The following is a 17,702-nucleotide window of genomic DNA, read 5'->3' on the forward strand; positions in this document are numbered from 1 at the left end:
CCAGAGCCAGACGCAGGACTCCAGGTGGGGTCTCCCCAGTCCTGTCTCCTTGCGGCACAACAGCCGCCCGGGGACCCCCTCCACCCCCAGGCCCTCTCTGTGACACTGTTGGGTGTCACCGCTTGCACGTGGCTCTCTCTGACCCTTATGCCCGCACGACCCATTCCCGCGGCCGCCCCCCTGCTCCCTCCAGCCCCATCCGCCCCCGCCCCGCCTCCGCGGCCGGCGCCGCGCTCGGCCTGCAGGGGGCGCCCCCGCCCGCCTTGCTCGGCGGGGACGCCAGGGGGTGCCCGAGGCCGCGCGGCGGCGCGCGGGGCGTGCGTGCGCGCGAGGCGAGGGGGGGGCGGGGGGGGGAGAGTGTGTGTGTGGCGGCGGGGGGGAGTGGGGGGGGGAGCTGCCGCCCGCGCCCGCCCTCAGTCGCGCTTGCGGAGCCGCAGCCGAGCGCAGGGCGCAGCGCTGTCCCTTCAGCACCGCCGGGGACCGTTAACGGAAACCTCTTGCCGCCCCCCCGCACGCCGCGGCCTCCGCCTTCCCCCGACCCCCCCCGCCGCAGCGCCCGGGCCGAGCCGCCGACAGTGACCGCCTGCTTTGCAGTAAGTAGGGGCTCGGGGGCGGCGGGAGGGTGACCGCAGCCCCCCCCGCCAGTATTTCCCCCCTCCTTTCCTGCGGCGCGACCCCCCCGAGGAACTGAGAGGAGGGGACCCCCAAGTCCCCCGGGGTGTGGGGTTGGCAAGGAAGGGTGTCTCTACCCTCCCAGGGGGCTGCACAAAAAATTGGGGGGGGGGGGTGGCGGGCAAAAGCGACCCCCCGTGAGCGTGTGGGGATGTTTCGGTGGTGGTGGGTTTGGGGCATTGGTGTGTGGGGAGCTGCTCCCTTTGGGGTGACGGCAGGGATTTTTGAGGGGTTTTCATGGGGTGTCGGCATACGGCAGGACGAAATGCTTGTGTGTGAAGTCAAGTCGCGGTGCGGTATGCGGCGTGACTAGAAACCTGGGGGCAAAAGCCCAGTTAGGTGATTTTCTGAGCCCAACCCAGCAGGGCAAGGCAAGAATCCTCCCCGCTACCCAGGTGACATTGGCCATCTCGCTGGTTTTAGGTCTGGAAAGCAAGGTCCAAGAATGGTGAAGCTGGGGAGTAATTTGAACGACAAGAACAGCAAACAACCATCCAACGAAGATGGTTTTCAGACAGTTCCTTTGATCACGCCCTTGGAAGTAAATCACCTGCAGTTCCCGGCTCCGGAAAAGGTAAAACAAAAAAAAATCGAATGGCGCTCCTGCATGATTCCGCACACGTACATGCCCCGTGGTTTTCAGTGCCTTGGTGACTTACTGGTCTGTGATGATACAAACTGTGGCATAGCGTTTATTCGATAAATAAAAAGGGGTTATCTTTCATAGTGTGTTTATCTGTTTTAACACGGCAAATAAACACGCAATGGTCCCCCAACTCCTTCCCTCCGCAACAAAGCCCTAAATATGCCTTCACAAATACAACTGGAAAAGGCTTAGTGTGTTTCTCATGCAAGTGCTGGAGAAACTGAGGAGCGGTTTACCATGCGTCGTTGTTGTTATCAGTAAGATTAATTGCCTGCAGTGAGAGTAACGTGATAACTCTTCTGAAATAAGCAGCTATTTTAATTATCTCGGTGAAGGTTTGTTTTGTTCCTCATGGCTTTGTAGAGCTTATTTGGACATTGAGGATGCTGATATCTCTCAAGAGAGCGGCTGAGTTCCCCCATGCTTGGGGTGGTGATGGAGCAACCCAAGGGTTTGTTCCCCCGCTTGGCTCCATCCAGGGGACAGCTTTGTCGCCTGCCCGCTCAACTCTCTCAGAACTGAATGCAGCACTAAAATGTTCAGAAATGTGCCTCGGCAATTGGCTGTGGTTTGGTGGTTGGGGTTTTTAGATGCAGTATGTACTAGGAAATCTTTTGTTTGTACCGATGCGGTGACGATGTGTATTGATATAACCTGGTGAGGACATGATGAGACCGTAAAAATTCATATGCCCCAACAGTCCTTACAAAAACAAAGCCTGTCTGCAATGTAGTTCCCAGATACCACAGAGATGGAGCCAACTCACCCGAAAGTATAGACAGAATGATTAGATCTCCCAGGATAATGGAATAATAGTAAAATTAACACTGGTGATTATTGAACATATATCCTGTTTTTACTGTAGTACAAAATGAATTTTCTGTAAATACATTAGTAGAACATGATGATGGATGTAATAAAACTGCCTAGATAGACAAACTACGTTTATGTTATGATAGAGCTGAGTCAACTGTCTTGACATCCTGGGAATGAGAGCCATGCCAGACAAAGGAGCTAGTTTCGTTCTCCATGTGCCTCGTGGCAATCAGGAGCAACTTCGCTGCATTCAAGATAGTTACACTTCCATGAATTGCTGTGAATGAGAGGCTAAGCCAGCCCTTATCTATGACTGATAAATAAGATTAAGAAAATAATTCAGGCAAAGCAGTATGATTTATCATAAACGTCTGAAAAGCTGAGAGGAAACTACATATGTGTCAATGTAGCTCATTTGATGCTGGTACAGATGGCTTATTGAGCTCACCCAGTGTCACACGACGTGAAACTTAAATGGCTTATGTATCAGGTGAGACATAGATAGCCTAACAAAAATCCTTTCAGGCTAATAAAGTGGTAATGAATGTTCTCACGACCACCACGTTCCAATTGCCTGTTGGTGAACAAACACTGGAGTGTATTGGTCTGGTGTGATTCCTTGCTGATTTTTCTGTTTAAACATGCCTACATCAATAATTCACATGTTGTTAGGTTACATTACCTTCATTAGCATACATTACTGTCAATGCATCTACTGACATCCATATTTTTCTTTGCTGGAAGGGTGGGATGGATCTCCGGGAGTGCTATGCATGATTCAGAACTCATTAGAGTCAACGGTATTGATTTCTGCAGGCGGCGGTTCAGCTTCTGTGTGCAGTAGGCCTGGAGTTAACGGGGACTGGAGATCCCTTCACAAGAAGGAGAGGTTGTTTATGATAAAAGCAAAATAATTCACAGCCTGTTTCCTCTGCTCTTTGTAGAACAGATTCTGTTGGGGTGAGTTCACCCTGGGGCAGAGGGTCTGTTCAAAGACCTGCTAATAAGGAGTTGAGCCTCAGGTGAAAAGCTGGGGCAAAGGTTAAGTGAGAGGGCGAAATTTCAGCTTTGTACTTAGGGAAGCAAAGCTGCTACTGAATTCGGTCAGACTGTGAGCCTGAGGAAGAGGAGACAGGGATTTCAGGTCTTTCAGAGTGTATTTTTGTTTGGACTTGCCTCGCAGTCAGGAGGCGGGGTTGAAAAAAAAAAACCTAAAATTGATTTGACATTTTCTCGATGTATTGCTAAAACCTGCCAGCAGTTGATTTTGAGCTTGGGCGAGTGAGAACATAAGCCAAGGCACATCCCTGCCTCTCGCATGGGATGCCGCATAAATGACGGGAGCCAAACCGGGTTTGGTGTTGGGGTCAGCGGGCAACAGCTCAGAAGAGTTTTTTGCTCACTCGTTTTCCTCAACGCAATCCCACTGCTGCTCCCTGGTAACCACAAGGAGGCAATGCCCTGCTCCCTGCCTGCCCCGGCTGCTGCCAGTCCATCGCCTGTGCCACTGCAACAGTGATCTGGTGTGCCCTGGCATTTTCCTGTAAGTGAAATCTAGAAAAAAAAAGGGGGGGGGCGGAATTTTACGCTTTTAAATGCTCCCTTTTCTGAGCTTCTCTTCACCGTTAGAGGGTATCTTCATTTAAGACAACATGAGCTCTCAGCCTGGATCTAACCTTGGGTCTGGGACAATCCAGCGTGCATCTCGCTTCAGTCTGTCTGGTAAAGGAGTGATAAACGAGTGGTAAGGTAGTAGTCCGGGCTTTGGCCAAGAGTATACTAGGTCTGTGCGGGGCAGCCCAACTGCTGTTATTGCCAGTGTGCAATAATGCCGTTTCCTGGTGTATGTGTATTGCATGGCAAAGGTTTTCAAGCTCTGTTAATTTATAGGCTTTCTCCAGTTGAGTCTTAGACACCTGCATGCAAGTTGAAGAAAACCAAAGCTGTTGTTTGTCAGTATACTCACCTTTGCAGATACTTAAAAGCCTGAAAATTATATTTTAAGGGCTTTAAATACCTGATTTTTCTTAATTTTAAGGATTTTTTGTAACTAGATCACTTGAGAGTCACTCTAAGTGACTCCCAGCATTAACGTCTGTAGGTGTTTCACCGTAGCTTCATCTCTTTCAAAGTGTTTTCTGTGTCTGGCCCCCCTTTCAGAGAAAGGGTAAAAAGAAAGAATATAAAAATGAGGCTTTTGCTCATGTGCTGTAATCCCTGAAGCCCATCTCTTTTTAGATAGTTCCTTGATTATAAGAAATCACACGGGGGGTAACAGGGCGAAACACCTTCTTAAAGGTATGCTTAAACTTACTGGCTGTCCTTCTGGGGATGCTTTCCTAACAGGCTTGTTTTTCAAAGTGCTGTGAGGTTAGCAGCTCCCTCTGACTTCTGCTTCGATGCTGTTGGAAAAATCCAGGCAGGAATTCAGCGGGCTTGAATTTGGCACCCTTTTTTAAAAAATTATTGGCCACTAGATTGACTATTTCTTTTGCCACCAAACGAGGATGTCCCCTCCCAAGGTTCGTGCTGTTCCTCTTGCAGGATCAGCATTCTCGTTGTTCTGTCAGCAGTTGTATGGCTGCAAGGGGAGAAATGTACCCGGGACAGTAATTTCTCCCCTAGGGTGCAAAGTCTGCTGTGTATTTATATTTATTGACTATCTTCAAGCATTTCCCTTGCCCCCTGTTCTCTTGCTGAGGTGGCATTTGCAGAAGGCAGAGACCGATGCTCTTCAATCATTTTTTTTGCGTGGCCTTTTTGCTGAAATCCATCTATGAAACAGGAATAATAGCCATCACCGGTGACAACCCCCTGACCTGGCTTTTTATGTCTCTAAATTTAATTTCTTCTGTATTCAAAAAGCAAAAAAAGAAGCCTTTTTTCTTTTAGGACCAAAGGGGAAAAGGCGAGCTGTTCACTTGTTTTCCTAGGCGTAGACAAAGTGCTTTGGCTGTAATTGTTACGTGTCTCTGCAATGATAATGCTGAAAGATATGCAGCTTTTCAGGGACCATACTGTTTCAGTGTAATTTGAAATGGGACCAACAACCGGGGACACCTTGGTCTTATAGGCTCGCTTCAGTATAATCCAGCAGGAAATGCCTCTGTTCTGGCAGTAAAAATCCTAATTTTACATAACACAAAAGTGTATGAAAGCTATTGTCAGGGTTGAAAAAAACATCCGGCATCTCTTTTGTGGGGAAAGCTGCAGAAGGCTTATCATGTGGTCCATTGTTCTTTATTTTGAATGCATCTGGAGGCTTGAGAAATCATTTCTCTGGTGACAAATTCCTGACATCCAACCCAAGAAAGAAAAAAATAGATCTAACTGCTCTCTTCAAATGCTTTTCCCATCCCCTGCCTCTCTCCCTCCCTAGCCGCACCCCTGAATGTCCGAGGCCACGCGCTTACACAGACTAATCAAGAGTTCCTGAAAATCCGCAGGGTCCCTTGTGTTCACAGCCTGTCCCTATTGCTTTAACAGAAAATAACGTTTTGTCCCGGCCAGCTGAGCAGGCATAATTAATAGTACGCTGGATGAGTGCTTTTGTACCTGGGGGACTACTGGCAGCTCTGTCCTGAAGCGCTGATGTCAGCCTGCCCTCTGCGAAGCCCAGCAGCACACGGCGGCTGGTGGTTTTGGGGAGCTGCATCTCGCGGTGGGGCCAGAGGCCGCTCAGCCTTCCCTGACACCAGCTGATGGGGGCAGCCGGCTGTGCTGCTGCGCACACTGGTGGTGTGTTTGGTGGGAAGGAGCAAATGGCAAAAGGAGGGACGGGGCAGGGCTAGTAATTGTGGCCGTTGAAGGAAGGATGAGTAAAAGGGAGGAGGAGGATGCAAAGGGAAAGAAAGCGTGAATAAAAGAAAGGAGGGGAATAAAAAGAGAGCATTGCAAATAGGAAGGAACGGGCAGGCTGTCTTGCCTTTCCCCGTCCTTTGCTTTCTCCACTTGGGATACTCTGCCTCATCCTCACAAGTACCAAAGTCTGAGCCTTCCTCTCATGTGACATTTGTCCCCCTTTGCACTGTGCAAATCCATTTGTCCTCTAAATGTGTGTTTGAATGTAAACACCGCCTCTGCTCATTAAGCTGTAATAAGTATTTGCAGCAACGCTCACTCTGGCCGTGCAGTGTTTCTGGAGTAACCTTTTTGATTTTGTTTGCATGTCTTGGACAGCCCTGAGGTTCTTGGCAGCTCATGCTCCTCTTCTTTGGATACAGCTGCTGCCGGGCTATCCTTCCCCTGTGGCACACCGAACCCCCTGTGCATGGCCGGTCCGCTGGCGTCGGGGCTGTGCTGCCGTCCCAGCCTGCGCTCGCTGCCTTCGCGGGCACCTGGGCAGCGTTCAGGTGCCTCACTTGCATACAGATAACGTGTTGCTGCTGCAGCTCTGGAGTATGGGAAGTCTCAGGATTTATATACCCTGTACAGAAATTTCTCGCCTTAACTGCACCGCTATCGATATCTGAATTAGGTTGTTTAAAGCTAGCTCATGTCCGTTTTCGTGAGCCCCATTGCCTCTCTTAAACCCAGTTACGTCTGCACTGCAATTCCTAGAGCTGCATTCTGCAGAAACAGCAGAAATGGACACAGGAAAAGTGTGTTAGGGTATGGATGTTTGGCTTAAGCCTCTTGCAATCTGTTCTTTATTCCAACATGAAAACCCATTGTTGCAGGTGGAAGTTATTTCAGCAAGACCGTGATGTGGACCCCGCATACCAGTTATTTACTGGTCTGGAGAGTAAGACTGGGCAGGATTCTTGACTAGTGTAAATCAATGTAGTTTAGATGAAATCAATGGAGCTCTGCTGATTTACCCTGGCCAATTTACCATCACTACAGCTGAGCGATTGATTCTTTTGTCTGCTTTGCTATACCCTCTCCTCGCTGAACCTACTGAAATCAGCTTTTGTCACCCCTTCACAGCCTCCTGTGGGTTCCTGATGGTTCTGGTCACCTAGCGATTTGTAGGGAGACTTAGCTGAGTAATTTCCAGGCTCCCTTTGTGCTTGTGAGCTATGCCTTTCCCTTCTCAGCGGCTTTCAGCTCCCAATGCAGCCTTTGCATTTTGTACTGCCTTTCATTGGTGATGCCAGGGCTGATTACATTTGCTGTCTTTGTCCTTTTGTGATGTTCCTTGTGCCTGGAATATCCTCCTGGCACTGATTCAGGAGACCACTTTTTTCTACCACCCTCTGTGAAACTCATTTCCAGCACAACATCCATTAGACAAGCTGATACAGGGGGAAAAAAAAGCAGTGTTTCTACTGACTGTGGCTTTCTCCATTGACTATGGATTTGATCCCCGGGCATCCTTTTTTTTTTTTTTTTTTAACCTTCTTTTTGCTGCTTGCTATTTCAGGCATTCCATGTATTCAAATAGTGGCTAGGATGCCATGGGGACTACCATTACCCACATTCCAAATGCCAATTTTAATATTAATCTCTGAGAAATCTGCCTGCTGAGATGTGTTCATCCTGTCGATTTGGAAGTATAGCTGCCTCTCCCATGGGATGGGACATAGTCATAATTACTTGGGAAAGTTTTTAAAGACCTAATTGTCTAAAAATCTGGGAATTTGCAGCATGGTGATTGCCAGGTAATCTCAGATTACTAGTCCATCCAGTCGAACATGTCCTGTTTTTAGCAGTAGCCAGTGCAAGGGCCAGAAGGAGGTACAGGAGACACTGCAGTAGGCATGGAGCTGCTCACGTCTACGAATGTTTCATCCTAAGCCTGCAGACAAAGAAATTGTTTTAAGCTCTAAAACATGATTTTTCCATCTCTTTTCCTATACTCCTTTACTGCTAAGTATTTTAACTTCAGCTACTGTTGGCAATGTGCACATCTCATTTGCTCTTTGAAGCTGGCTGTGTGTGAGGATTAGAGTGCGTACGTCACTGGAGAATTTTGTGTGTGAGCAGGTGGTGAATTTTAGCCATCCCTTGGCTTGTAGCACTGAAGCATAGAAACCGACTCAGTCACAGCAGATTTAGTGCCAAGCCAGGGGGTCACCGTTGTACTATCATCATCAGTAACCGGGACAGCATGCTACAGCTGGGACTTGGTCTAAGGTCTGTCTCAGCTGTTGGTGCTCAGTTGGGTGATGAAGGCAAAGGAAACCACCATGTCGGTGCCAGTGATGGGTTTACATTTTCTGTTCTCTCTCTGCAAGGGACAAAGGCAGGCATGTCCTTGGAAGCCAAGAGTCCCATGTTCATTTAAAAGTGAGCATGACTAATCCACATGGCAACTGATGGGTGTGTTACCACCATTTTGTGGGCCTACAAAGCCCGGCTTTGAACCTGGAGGAAACCTTTCCCCTTGGTAGGAGAAACACATTTTGTTTATCTCTTCTGTCAATCTGAAAGCCACTCAGAGTGAGAGACTCTTCATTATTAATAATCCCGGGAAGTAGTATTTTAAATTTTTATGGTTTGCACTTTGCAGCACCTGAACCACAATATATTACATGCACCGTGGCAGTGAAGTGGGAATTACGGCAGGGCTGCATGTCCTTTTCCAAATGAATAATTTAAAGTTTTCACAATGCCAGTTATGTTAAATATTATTACTCATTTCTTCAGGGAAAACCACAGAGCTCAAACGCAAATATAAAGTGGCAATAAATGATGTTACATTTAGCCAGTCTGAGACAAGACTCAGAATTCATATCAGTTCATTTTCTGAAACACTTACTTCATCCCATTGCAGGAAAATCCTTTTTAAGGTTCCATGCTTAATGTGATATTTTTCCATTTGTCACATTTCCCGTCTACTCTGCTCCTTCCTCCTGAAAATAAATGCTTTTAATATAGTCCACTTGGTTAGAAGCTTGCTTTCTTTTTCTTTCAGCTTCCAAAATCTCTAGATTTCCCAGCACTCTCCTACTGTTTACTTTCTCAAGGTTGTTGATGATGGATTTCCTGCTGGTGTACGCAGACTCTCATCTGTTGTTTCTCACCTCAGCACACCTATAATTTCCCAAAGCATCACTACAGAGAAGAAGCCTGGTCCTGCATTCATTAAAGCTGGGGAAAGGTTTCTATTGATTCTAGTGGTGTCACTAGCATTAAGCCTAGAATAATAAGTGCATTTAGGTTCAGGACTCAATAAATGTATTCGCAAACAGCATCATTAGAAAAATCTTGCTGGTGTGGAGCAGCATGATAGATATGGCTTGCTGTCCTGTTGTGTTTGGGTTTTTATAACTTTCACAGGCCATTCTCTATAGACTGCTACTGAGCTCTTGCAGAAAAGCATCTGAGGGCTTGGAATCAGGAATCCGAAGATGCAAGAAGAGAATAGAAAGGAAAAACTTTTCAAGACATGGAGAGTGTTATAACATCTGCTAACCCAGGATGATTGAGGACAACAATTCTGCAGAGAGCTGCCATTTTCCATAGAGTGTCTGACTTCCTACCCATCCCAGATATATCTCTTGCCAGCCCCTAATTCCAAAAACGTTACGTTTATATGGAGGATGTGGTGGAGCTACTATTATCACTCCGTTAATGAAAACCCAAGGAAACACGGTGCGCTGTAAGTAGCATCGAGCCATGGTCTGTCTTCCTGACTCAACCACCAGTTGCTGGTGTGACTCAGTACATTACTAAGCTGGTCTTTTTTCTCTTTTTTTTTTTTTTCCTTCTCCTCCATCAGTAATGTGGGGATACTGGGGTCATGCTGGTATGTAATGCGCTTTGAGCGGTCTTGCTGAAGGTTGCCACTGGAGCCCTGCGCATCGGTATTATAGCTGGGAAGGTGACTGAAGCCAGCTTAAGCTCTGATCTGGCCAAAGCGCTTAAATGCACGCTTAACTTTAAATATGTGACTAATCCTGCTGTTGTTAATAGGACTACTCACATGCTTAAGTGCTTCTCTGAATTGGAAGTTAATGAGTTCAAATGCTAGATAAACTTAGTTTTGGAGGAAGCTGCAAGGACTGGCAGTGTGGATTCCCATAATTAGACATGTCTTTTTGCTGCTCCACAGAAGCCCTTTTCTGTTTTCTTTTATTCTTACAATCAGTCTGCAAACTTCAGCTGGGAAGCAACTTTCAGAGAACAATTTTGTTTTGGATGTAAAATGAAGGAAGTCCTAGGTAATTTATTTGTGTCCCCTTTATTGCATCTGTCATAAACAGCACAGCCTCTCTGCAGTTTAAAGGTGGGGGGTCTCTGGGAAATAGCGTGAAAACTTTAAGAATAGCAGCAACATAATCCGCAGGGAGATCCCCTGAGCTAGTATTCTTCTAGCCTCCGTCCACAGCACTGACTTTAAAGTGCTATAGGTAGGCTGGACTGAGCTGGCAGGGAGGTTGCTTTCTTTGTTAGACAATCACAATGTACAGAGTGAGGCACAGACATAAGCTGGTGCTGAATCGGCGCCTCGATAATGAGACACAAAGGTTGACAAGTGCCCAAAAAAGTTCAAAGGGTGTTTATCCAGCAATCGCAAAGGCTCAGACAATCCAAAAAGCTGATGGGACTGTTCTTGCTTTTTAATATTAATTCGCAGGTGTGCCTGTTGCTTCATGAGAGGAGGAAGGATGATGATGATGATGATGATGATGATAATTCTCCTCTGCCCCAGTCAGGTCATGGCTAGGGATGTCAATTTAGAACAGCCAGACCCATCTCACCATGAGGAGCATGAGCTCAGACAAGCCTTAGGGAGCATGCAGGAGGAGGTGAGAGCCAAGGAGGCAAGTGCAGAGAATGGGCAGAATGGTGCTGCAGTGAGGGTCGAGAGGGGGCTGATTGTCTTTTTTGGGAGTATTCAAGTGACTACTTGTCCATTTAAGCACGGGTTGGGTTGTTTGCATTTATTGTCTGGCCAGAGCACAGCCAAGCAGTGCTGCCAGCTCTGGGGGTTACCCCCTTACAGCAGTTCATCACCACCGTAACAGCATTGCAGAGAAGGGAATGAGGAGCTGGGCATTTCTTTCACTTCAGTTTGCTTTGAGTCGCAATCAACACAGGACCCCGATGTTATACTCCCTTTCACTGGTTTCAATCAAGAATAACTCTACTGAAGTCAGCAAAGCTGCAAAACAGACAAGAAGAGTGAATGGGGATCGTTCTGTTTGCTGTGGTTTGTAATAAACGCCAGTCGCTCTCCCAGGAAACCTGTCGTGGTGTGAGATGAATGTACCTTGTTTGCATTGAAACAGTGGGATTCTGGGCTCTGATGGAACTGCTCTGGGGCAGCCGGTGATAAATGAACACTGATCATTGCGCTGACTGTGGAGTCAGTGGGGTTTTTATTGCTGTACATCCAACAGCAATTTGGTTAGAATTTCTGGAAGACTTTACTGCCAGCAAATTTTTTCTCAGTGGCAAAATGGAAAGAAAAGGTGAAAAAGGAGTGATGGCAGGGAACAGGGAAGAAGGCAAGTCTTCCTTCCCACCCAACCCAGATCAGGAAACTGGAAAATGAAAGCAGAACAAACAACCAAAATAGCAAAACCCCAATAATGCTAAAAATACAGAAAAATTTCTTTGTAAGATGAATTATTCCTTTTCTAAATTTGCACTTTGATTAATACTTTGTGCTTTAGAAAAGTTCTTTTGGGTTTTGCCCAGCTCTTGTTTAAACTTGTTTGAGGCACTCACAAGTGACACATGCATGGGAGGCTGTCAGCGTAGCAAATGCTCCACTCAAAACCGCGTGGGGGTGTGTGTGTGTGTGTACCTGTGTATTACCATCTGACAGCGTTCGCTCCTCTCTCTGGGTGCTGCGAAGGTAGCCCTGACTGGGGTGGTCTCACTCGTGCAGGAGGCTCAAGGAGTGTGATGAACACAACTCCATTTCCAGAAGCCTTTGCGTGGGCATCCTGATGGCAGCTTGTTGGATGGAGAGGGGGTGAATGTTGCCGGAAAAGTGGGATCCACGCTCGGGCTTATTTATTTAGACTGTAGGGGACTGAACAAGAGGTAGCGCTTTTCTTCTAAATGTATGCCCCATGCCCTCAGCAAAATTGCATTTTTATCGTTACTGCCACAATATTGAATGCTCCCCCCACACTACGTGTTTTCAGCTTTCTGTTTGCCCTTTGTCATTGTATTTCTGTGCTCTCCTTTAAAGAGGAGGCCTTACTGACTGCCCCGTCTTTCTTCTGCTGAGTAATTCCACCAGCTGTCTGACAAAGATACTTCTGGAGAGCAGATATTTAGCTTTTGCAATGCCAAAAGGCATTTAGCAAAGGTAGTTCTTACCTCCTCTGCTAAAGCTTTTTGATACCTCTGCAGATCTCTCTGCAAAACACTGACCAGCAGGATCCCTGTGGCTCTGCGTACACAGACATTTCACTGCTGGCACAGTCAGCGAATTGTGCTTCAAGTAGCTTCTGATCTGGCTGGGGACTGAGCTCACTTATTTATTCACAGATGTGGTAGACATTGCTACTGGACTTGAATCTGATGCCTTGTGAAGGGTTGTGTGGGCTTATTTTCAGTCTCATGCTGTATCCCTGTAGACAGCACGGTTCAGGCTTATAGGATATTGGTTGAATGCAACAACAGTTTAAAAATACCCATAAGGAAAGTGCCATTAATAACAAAGAATGGAAGAAATTTAAGAAACAAGTAAGGCTTTTATTTTTTTTTTTTCTTACATTCTGGCTTCATGGTCCTTTATTAAGACCTAATTTAGAGTTTGCATGAAAGCAAAATATATTTTGCTTTTTGTATATTTTGTATATTTAAAAATTTTGCCTGCAGTAAGATTTGTATCAAGCAGGAAGCATGAGTTTGGGAGAACTGGGTATTGTGACTGGTAGGTTCGAAAACAGAATGAGTGCAATTTCTGAACGCCGGTTGGCAGGTGTGGATGGCTGACACACTGTAATTTACTGTACGGGGTTTACAAAAGGCCAGCGGGAAGACTGGAAAGGTCGGGGGCAGCTGCATGGAGTCCTGAGTGCACTTGGCTCCTTTTGAGTGAGAAAATGATGTTATTGCCTGTTTGTAACTCAGGGCTAACCTCGGCCAGTTCATCTTGGCTGGAGGGGGAGCTTTGCTGTGTTTGGTCCGTGATATCCTGGTCTGCATTTCAGAGCACAGTGGGGTTTGATTCAGTAGAAGGTTCAGAGTAGGGTCGGGGTTCATCCCAAACCCGCCAAATCAAGCTTGTCCCCATGTGTCATTTCTCATCATCTATGTTGTATCATCAGAAATCCTGAGTTAAAAAATGTTAATATAAATATATTTGGGTGGTTTTTTATCCCCTCTTCTTACCAAGTCTTAATGTTGCAAATGGTACTGTAATAAATATTATCGAGAGCGTTATGCTGAAGGATGTAAATATTCATCAGTCTTTAATGATTTGCATTTGAATCCAGAAAATTGGCTTATGACTCCTCACTGATTTTCTCTCAGTCTGATTTTTACACAGCATTAAGTGCAGGAGGATTAAATACCTGGGTTTTTTTCTGGTCCAAACCAGACTTTGCTATCTTCATTTGGAAATAAGTTCTTCATTAGCTAGTAGCTCAACCTTGTGCATCACTTAATCTTTTTCAATCCTTCCAGACTTTTTGTTTCTGACAGTGAGCTTTAGGATCACTCTCATATGAACCAGTCACCACTCCTGGAGTATTTATTTTTCACCTTGGCGAGGCTGTTGGCTGCGTAGTCCTGCAGTTCAGAATGGGAGGTCAAAAAGAGGAAGTGTTGGCCCTGGGATCGAGAACTTCAATATTCTTTCTATCTTTTTTGGTTTGATCTATCCGAACCTTGCAAACCACACCAAACCATTGTATGCTTTGTGGACCTTGTCCTTGGATTGAGGAATCCTGTGCAGAGGCTCCTGTGTGCTCACAAGCGCAGCCCCCCTCTCTAGGGATGAGCTCCAGCTCTTGGCCAGTGCCAAGGGCCGTTGTGTCTTCTCTTGCCTTTTCCAGCTAGAGTAAGATAGTGTGGCTATGCTGGCAAGCTCTCACGACGCTATTTAGCTGCATAGGCTCGTGGGTGGGTAGTCTTTTAAGATTCTCATGTATAATGGGATGGACGCGCTCACTCCTCTGAAGGGCTGTTAGTTTCAGAGCACAGCCCCGATGCTCATCCCCTCTGGGAGCAGTTGGCATTAGGTGTTACCTTTTCTGTATTTGGCATTGGGTGTTACCTTTTCTGTATTTGCAGTGGGTACGTCTTACCCAAAATATTTAGGGTCATTCTAGATTACAAATAAATTCAATGTAGATTGACGATGCAATTTTGGTAATTTGACTGTATCCTTTTAAAAGCCACTTGCGGCTTCTCCATTGGCGTAAGACACCTCATTTTTATAAGATTAGTAGGACCTGGATTAGTCAGCAAATGACACTTCTGGGGAAAACCCAAGGTGATAGTATGAGATTAATATTGATAATCTGGAGCCTGAATAAATGAGACACCAAATAGCCTAAATTTAAATTGGCTTCAGTGGAACTTATTAGGATGGGGCTTTTAATAAGTGAGGCTCTTCTTTAGGATGGGCTGTTACTCTGCGTGTTCTGCCTGTTCAATACGGTATAAAAATTATATGCCTAGTCCTAAACAAAAGTGGGGGTCAAGTATTTTACTGTCAGTTATTTTAAGATTCAATGAGATATAGGCTCATTGTCTTAGGTCTTAGTTCCCGAGGGTATGATGAGTTTGTGTTAATTTATGGTTCTCAGGTACTTGTGCAGGTCCAGGGTCTGGTTTATATAGAAAAGCTTAGATAACAACAACAACAACAAAAAAAAAAAAAAGGATGTTGTGTGCAGAAACCTTAAAAGTGTTGATATTTTCCAGGTAATTGTGAAAACAAGAACAGAATATCAGCCTGACCAGAAGAACAAAGGAAAACTCAGAGTGCCCAAAATTGCTGAATTCACAGTCAGTTTCACTGATGGTGTAACAGAAAGACTAAAGGTAAGAAATGGTTATTCTGCTGCCTTCTGATGCAAATGCCATTCATTTTAAAATAACTGAATCAAAGTGACAGTAAAGACGTAACAAATTTAACACTCCACTCATCACTAGGGTCAAAGAGGGGTTTATCTGCGTGAGTATAAAGCTTTATTTTCTCGTTTGGACAGGCATGAAAATACTTTCATAACTAGATCTAAAGTAGGAAATGTTTTCCTTTTCCCGGGAAAAGTTATGAAAATCTTTTACAGCCCAAACTGAACGTAAAACAAGTTTGAATCTTTTTTCTTCTCAAACATTTGTGTTTAAGAGGAATAAAAAAATCACAGTGAAGACTGATTGAAATAGTTTGTTTTGCCTTTTAAAAATTCTTTCGTCTGTAGTCAAATAACCCTTTTCATATTTAAAATATTTTATTATTATAGATTATTATAGATTAAAAGCCATTTCAAACTGGATAAGAAAAGAGATATTAGACAAGTATCCAAGCATATCCTGTCCTGTAAGCAATTTTGCTTCACAGGAGTTGGAATTTTCTGATGAAAAATGTTTCCTTGAGAAATTTTCAACAGGCTCTACTCAAACATGGAAAGAAACTCATGAATTATTGAGCGCCCTCAGTTCCTGTTGACTGCAGCATGTTAGAATGGCTCAGTTCCTCCTAAAATTAGACTCCAAGTGCATAGCTGCTAACATTTTCTCCCTTTTCATTGAGAAGATATGGGGCTTTTCCTGAACCTCAGAGCATGGGAGTGATAAAAGTGTGAGATCTGATTTCACATTTCCAAAGTCAGCAGAAATATCAATGATTTGAGTAGAAAACAGAGAGAGCAGGCAGTGCCTAGCTATAGTCCTGCTCCTTGAAAAGCTAGGATTGGGCTTATAAATTTTTGTGAAAGGGTATCATCCTTGACAATTGTGAGGAATTGACTCAAAGAACTGAATAGTCTTTCATTTGGCCCAATTTCCTTAGTTTTGTGAGAAATAAAAAAAATTTATTATAATTATTTTCTAGTAATTTAGAAGAAAGCTATCACTTTTAAAATTGGAATGTGATCCAGAAAAAATCGTTACCATTCATCCTTGATAAACTTCAAGATGAGTCTTGTTCAACTGGGTGAAAGGAGAAATGTTTAGCTACTCTTTTCTGAAGCACTGCAGAATGGCACTGTTTCTGTTTTTTCCAGAAATTCACTACCTTTTTTTACAAGGACAATTCTGTTGCTTCCATCCAGGATATTTAAAGGCATAATTTATTCTTAAGAGGTCTGTGAATAAATGTTTATAGCTTCTTGGGGTTTTTTTTTCAGTGGACATCACATGTTGTGATCTAAATTACTTACCAGGGGCTTACACGCTGTTGATTTTGACTGAATTCTTTGGTGATCTTATTGCGTTCATAGTACCTATTTACCACCGATAGTGACTCTCCGTTGGTGCCGCTAGTAAAGTAAACAGCGAATTAGCCACAGTAAAATCCCCGGTCTTGGAAACCGCAGCAGACATTTTCCAGTGTGAGCAACATACAAATCGGAACCAGACACGATGTGCCTGAGAAACACCAGTAAATGTAGAGTCTCCTGGAAGTGACGTGTTGGCTTGTGACCCGCAATAAATGGCATTGTTGGTATTGTAAGTAAGGGTGCTTCACTGGGTATTTAAAACGTAACCCTGCAGCCCTGAACAGTGTTAAGGTCAGTGTCAGACCAAGTCTTAATGCCATCAAAAGATCTGGCCTTGTTATTTAAAAAAGCAATCGAGGATCTCTCATCTGTACACGCTGTGTATGCTGGAGGCCCGTAAGTTAGATAGCTCATCCACTGCCATGGATAAATCTCATTTCACCTGCACCTTCTAGACAGTATCTTATTTTTCACATTCTTCAAATGGCCAACTTGCCATTGCATTCCAGCCTCTCCTTGCAATGTATTTTTTCCTCTCCCCTTCCTATTTTTGGAGCAGTTCTCGCGTTGCTGCCACCCGTGTGTGCAGGAGGAGGCTCCAGCTGCGTGCACAGCACGCGCAGAGGTTTAAGCTGCCTTCCCCTGTCCTGCGCGGTGGGGGTGGCTGTGGAAGCCGTGCCTCTTCCTATCCAGCCTGGCAGCGTGACAGTTTCATTTTTAAGCTATTTCCTTTCCCCAAAGTCCATATGATTTCCATTCTCTGCTCTTCAATGTCAACTTATTAATCACTCAGCCTCTCGTCTAATACTGGATAAGACTATAAGCCTCTCCCTGCCTGCTTTTCATAAGGCTTCCATGTATCATATTAAGTTTGTAGTATTATTTCCTGACAAAAATGAGCTGAGATAATAGGTAATATTTCATTACCTTTTGTACGTTTTTTTTTATTGCATCACATTTTTATACCAGTGCATATTTTTAGTGCAGTTATTAAAAATACCGCCCTCTGGTTCTAAGCAGGCCTATTATCTGGTACTGATGAAATCATTTTACGTTTGTTTTTTTAAGAGGGAATAATAGTAAATACTTAACTTTTATTATCTCAGTTTGGCTACACTTTTAAAAGCTTAAAAAAAGATAATATAGATGAGATCATCATCTTTTCTTTTGCTGGCTGGCTGCTTTGTATAGCCTTCTAGTATGTGGTGTGTTGGAAATACGATCTGCACCTTCTTGCTAACGCATTGGTTAAATTTATTCATTCT

At 44.8% G+C, this 17,702-nt stretch overlaps 1 protein-coding gene across 1 annotated transcript in view; it reads left to right on the plus strand.

Moving 5' to 3' along the window:
* The first annotated feature begins 337 nt into the window (after positions 1-337).
* Positions 338-17,702, plus strand: part of NSG2 (neuronal vesicle trafficking associated 2) — a 37,845-nt gene continuing 20,480 nt past the window's right edge. The window contains exons 1-3 of the mRNA XM_074603641.1: positions 338-593; positions 1,096-1,246; positions 14,918-15,037. Of these exons, the coding sequence (XP_074459742.1) occupies positions 1,118-1,246; positions 14,918-15,037 (249 nt within the window). The 5' untranslated portion in view covers positions 338-593; positions 1,096-1,117. The remainder of the gene's footprint in view (positions 594-1,095; positions 1,247-14,917; positions 15,038-17,702) is intronic.

This window comes from Larus michahellis, chromosome 11 (assembly GCF_964199755.1).
Source record: "Larus michahellis chromosome 11, bLarMic1.1, whole genome shotgun sequence".
Lineage (NCBI taxonomy): Eukaryota > Metazoa > Chordata > Aves > Charadriiformes > Laridae > Larus > Larus michahellis.